This window comes from Procambarus clarkii, chromosome 81 (assembly GCF_040958095.1).
Source record: "Procambarus clarkii isolate CNS0578487 chromosome 81, FALCON_Pclarkii_2.0, whole genome shotgun sequence".
Classification (NCBI taxonomy): Eukaryota; Metazoa; Arthropoda; class Malacostraca; order Decapoda; family Cambaridae; genus Procambarus; species Procambarus clarkii.
In genome coordinates, this window is record NC_091230.1 from 7,704,714 (window position 1) to 7,709,970 (window position 5,257).

The 5,257-nt window shown below is 53.1% G+C and overlaps 1 protein-coding gene across 1 annotated transcript; it reads left to right on the forward strand.

The window, feature by feature from the left end:
* The first annotated feature begins 3,688 nt into the window (after nt 1-3,688).
* Nucleotides 3,689-4,120, forward strand: LOC138358032 (uncharacterized). Its single transcript, XM_069315499.1, has one exon. It carries the CDS (start codon nt 3,689-3,691, stop codon nt 4,118-4,120), a length of 432 nt encoding a protein of 143 aa, XP_069171600.1.
* Nucleotides 4,121-5,257: the final 1,137 nt, after the last annotated feature.

The window sequence follows — 5,257 nt, forward strand, 5'->3', positions numbered from 1 at the left end:
ATCCCTAAAGCAGCCCGCCCCCATGCAGCAGCCAAATTATTTGCCCTCCTGAGAAAGGTCAACGACTCTCCTGGAACGACCCAAGCATGGCACAACCTCCTGCTGTTTGGCAACATATGTCTAGCCACCCCTGCAAGGAGAGACAAGACCTTAGCTGCCTCAGTCATCAAAGCTATATATGATTTTCCCAGGGAGGACAACCAGGTGCGCCTTCCCACTCGCGCGAGAAACACCCACGGCAGGAAGAGCAACAGTGGCATATCCGAGACATCAAAAATCAGAACATAAGTCACAAAGAAAATAGAAGAAGGAAACACTATTGGCGCAATACGAGTCATCACCAGTGAGGACTCAATTGCCGACAGAGATGCCGCAACAGCTCAAGCCCTAAGGGAGAAACACCCACCCAGGGCTCCGCGTGAGGACGACATTGTACAAGTGGGGGCTACCGGAGCAGAACCTCTCTGGGTGGCTGAATCTGTGGTCCATAAAGCAGCCATGTCCTTCCCTACAGGATCAGCAGGTGGGTTCACAGGACTAAAACCCAACCACCTCAAGCAAATGCTCAACCCTGCACTGGGTGACATTGCAAAGAACCTCTTGGTGGAACTAACCAGATTCACCAACACATGTCTAGCTGGCAACATACCAGCGTCCATAAGACCTATCTTTTTTGAGGCATCTCTCTGTGCTCTAAAGAAAAAGGATGGAGGGATCAGGCCAATAGCTGTGGGCAATTCTCTCCGGCGTCTCGTCGCAAAGGCAGCTGCAAGAACAGTTAGTGATGCAGCGGCCAACATGCTGAAGCCAAAACAGCTCGGGTTTGGCATTCCACAAGGGTGTGAGGCGGCAGCACATGCAGCTCGAGCCTTCATCGCCAACATCACAGACGAAAAGGCCCTTATCAAGCTAGATTTCAAAAATGCCTTCAATTTGGTGCGGAGGGATGCTGTACTCCGTGCGGTTCATAGTCATTTCCCTTCCCTCTACCCTTTTGTACATTCATGCTACAGTATGGATCTTAAGCTACTTTTTGGCGAACATGAAATTGACTCGCGAGAAGGCGTCCAACAGGGTGACCCCCTTGCTCCTCTCCTTTTCTGCTTAGTCATCAAACAAGTCACAGAGGTCCTGTCCAGCGAGCTTAACATCTGGTTCTTGGATGATGGTACCCTAGCTGGTTCCCAAGACTCAATCCTGGAGGACATCAGAAAAATCCAGGAGCAGGGTGCAGTTTTAGGCCTCACCTTGAACCCTTCTAAATGTGAAATAATATGTTCCAACCAGGGCATCGTAGAGAGAATAGAGGGTCTTCTGCCAAATATCCATAAAACTAAACCTGAAGACAGCACACTCCTAGGAGCTCCCCTGGAGTTGAAAGCCATCGATGAGGTCCTTGATAAGAAAATCGCCGACCTTAAGAGGATGGATGGGAGGATTGAGGATATTGATGCTCATGATGCACTCTACCTCATCACCAGATGTCTGTCCCTCCCCAGGTTAACCTACTTTCTGAGGTGTTCACCATCTTACAGTAGCCAAAAACTAAGTGAGTATGACCGGTTACTGAAATCAATGCTAGAAAAAGCCCTTAACCTCTCTCTCGACGACCTACAGTGGAAACAAGCCTCTCTTCCCGTAAGACTTGGGGGCCTCGGAGTTCGAACAGCAACGCAAATCGCTGTTCCAGCCTTCCTGTCCTCCTTATCAGCATCCGACGACCTTGTGAAGGAAATTCTACCTGCCCACTTACATCAGCTGGCAGGTGTACATGATCCCAATTTTACACGCTGTGCCACAGAGTGGGCCTCTCGTGCAGGCCAATCACCTCAACCACCATCCCCAAAAGCCCACAAGCAATCCAGCTGGGATGGCCCCATTGTAGACCAAGTTGCTGCAGAGTGCCTGGGTGCTGCAACAACACAACACGACATTGCTCGCCTCACAGCAGTAGCAGCACTACATGCAGGGGATTTCCTGTTAGCAACCCCAATGTCGGCAACTGGCACGCGTCTCACACCACATGCCCTCCGAATTGCTGTGGCCCTCCGCCTTGCTGTCCCAATCCACACCAGATATAGGTGTATTTGTGGCGAGGTGGTGGCTGACAGGTACGGCCACCATGGACTACTCTGCCAGAGCACAGGGGGATGGCACTCGAGGCACAGTGAAGTTAACGACATCATCAAGAGGAGCCTCACCACAGCTGGATGCCCAACTGAAAGAGAGCCCCGTTACCTAATGCCCCGTAACTCTAATGCTCTTATAGGTCGCCCGGATGGTATCACATTGAACCCCTGGAAGAATGGCAAGCAGTTGGTATGGGACTACACGTGCGTATCAACCCTGGCTAACACCTACATTAACCTCAGTGTTGCACAACCAGGTGGCGCTGCCACCCACAGGGAAGCAGCCAAATCCCGTAAGTATAGAGAACTGGATCACCACTACAATTTTGTCCCCATTGCTTCTGAGACACTCGGCGCCTGGGGTAAAAGTGCTACCAGTTTTTTGAAGGAACTGGGTTCTAGGCTCATTGAAACAACAAGGGACGCAAGAGCTGCAAGCTTTCTTTTCCAGCGCCTCAGTGTGGCGATACAGAGGGGAAATGCGCACTGCATCCAGGGTTCCTGCCCGCCATCTGAGGAGCTGGAGGAACTCGACAACCTATGATAACCATCTTTGTAACCCATATGTAACTCCTTTTTTGTAACAAAGTTCAAATAAAGTAAATATATATGTGTACATACAAAAGAATGGGGGTGGTAGGAGAAGATAATATTAGTGTTCAGTGAGAAACCACAAGGTCTCCTCTGAATACTTTTTATTTTCTTCTCCGAGGCTATGGGTCCCCACATTGGCACCAGAGGTGGTACCCCCACAAACTTTTAATACACACAGGAAATCAGTGGACATACTTGCCCGGGAACCCGGCCCCGCGGGAACCGTACATTGAACGCTTCCCAGAGCACCCACTGCCAAGGGTCCCGTCCATCCTCCGGGGACGCCATAACATCCGGACCCGGGGCAACAAACACCCGCAAACAGGGGACCCAGGTGGTAGTACTCATGAAGCGAGTAGCAGCCACCCGCCCCCCCACATGGCTGTGGGGGCGGGTGGCTGCCGGAGACAGGCCCCCCCACATGTCTCCGGCCCGTCAGACCGCAGTAACTTGACAACCTTTGTCCAGTGACCAGGCGGCATCACAGACGCCGGCAACACGTCTTCCAGGTCCCCAACACGCACCCTCACAGGAGCGAACGGGCCACAGGGCACCACCACAGGGGCACCCGCGGCCCCGGGCACACCACCAGACGACAGCAGGGAACCCGGATGGCGCGCATCCTTCTGTAATGTCACCACCAGACCACGCTCAGCACCAGAGTCCACACCATCCCTAGCAGGGGAAGCCACCACCCCTCACTGCGGAGAGTCCCCTGGTGGAGAAAGAACCGAAGGCACGTCCGAGACACAGGCACCAGCACCAGCAGGCACATGGACCTCCGCCACCACTAATTGTGGAGACATCGATGTATTCGCATCCACACCGTCAACATCCGAAGACCCACAGTCACTGAAGTCACCAATATCGGCCCAGGCAGAAGACGAACGCCGGGAACGTTTGGGCACCGGCCGGATATCGTCAGAGCCGGAAGCGGATCCAGAAACGCGGGTACCACGAGCCGGATGAACCGACGCCCGACACAGAATGGCAGCAGCCTCTACCACAGGGGAACCGGGCCACACACAGCAGAAGGCTCCGCAGCCACCCCAGCACCCAGCACATCCGGGACCCGAGTCACGGACACAGGGACAGGCGCAGCCTCCGAAGACGAGGGAGAAGAAAGCGATGCCACACAGGGAGCACCAGGAAGGCCCACGGGAGCAGCGTGGACAGTGACAGGATCAGGCAGACCAACCGACGGTACATCAATACCCGGAGGAGGGTCGGCAACAACCGGAGGAACGTCAGGCGTCACCGGGGGAGCTGCAGCAGCGAACAGGACGCGCACCTCCTTATCATCACCAGAGACTGCCTCCAATGGGAGCGGCGGGAAATCCTCTTCTCGGAACAAGTTAACAGGAGCAGCTGGGGCCTCAGAGCACCCAACAGCCTGATGCCCCAACAGGCCACACCGGAAACAGGTACGAGGCTGCCGGGCATAATACACCCGGATGTAGTATCCCATAAGCCGGACAGAAGAAGGTATATCCGACCGCAGGCGCATTCCCAGCACGCGAATGTTCGTTCGCCTCCCAGCATACCGCCCCGAGGAGAGCGTATTCACCCGCACGCTGACAACAGTACCAAACCTCCCGAAGTAATGTCGGAAGAGGTCTTCAGGGAACTCCAGGAACGCACCATAGACACTGATATAAGTCAGGGCACCACTGCGGTCCGAAATCGCCACAGAGCCGGCATTATCCAGCAACGGCAACGTACGCCCCTCGTACCGACGGAGGAAGTCCCGGTACTCCTCCTCCCTCACGAACTTAATAACAACCCAGTGGGCTGTAACAAGCTCTACACCGTAGATAGCCTCCACCGGGATACGAAGCATGTCACACATCACCATCTCGATGGTCGTATATTGCAAGTGAACCCCAGGCCCATAGAATTCACATGCACAAAAGGGGGAAGATGGCCTCCCATGTCAGAACCGCTACGTCAACATGCAGCCAGGCAGCAACAAACTGGGAGGGCAGAAACGCCCACACCACCAGGCGACCAAATGGCAAACAACCCCAACAGCCACGGAGGGTCGGCAAGATGTCCTCACTCCACAGCCGCCAGCAGTTGACCGAAGAGATGTTTGTATTGTATGAATAGATATACGTGTGAGCGCGTGTCTGCCCTAGTTTAGGAGTGAGTTGATAGTTTGATCCGCGTGCATGGAGCATAGGGTGACCTCCCCAAGGAATTAACACTTATGTGATTACCAGTGTACCAACTACCTGTGGGCTCTTTTACATTTTTCCATAGTTGTAACTGCAACAGAGAAGTTTTGAAAATTCTGTGTGGTTATGTTAACGATTGGGTGAAGTTATTGTATTAAATTTATGAGTGTTTTCTATATGGTATAATGGTTATTCTAAGAGTTGACTTTCCATGGTGTGTTGGCAACACCTTTTAGCTCAGGTCAGGATGGACGGCCACGCGGTTTGGTAAGATGCTTATTGCCCCCTGCTCTTTAATTCCTTAATTTATAAAAGAAAAATGTTCCACCAGTATTTTCACCTAACAGCTTACCTTGG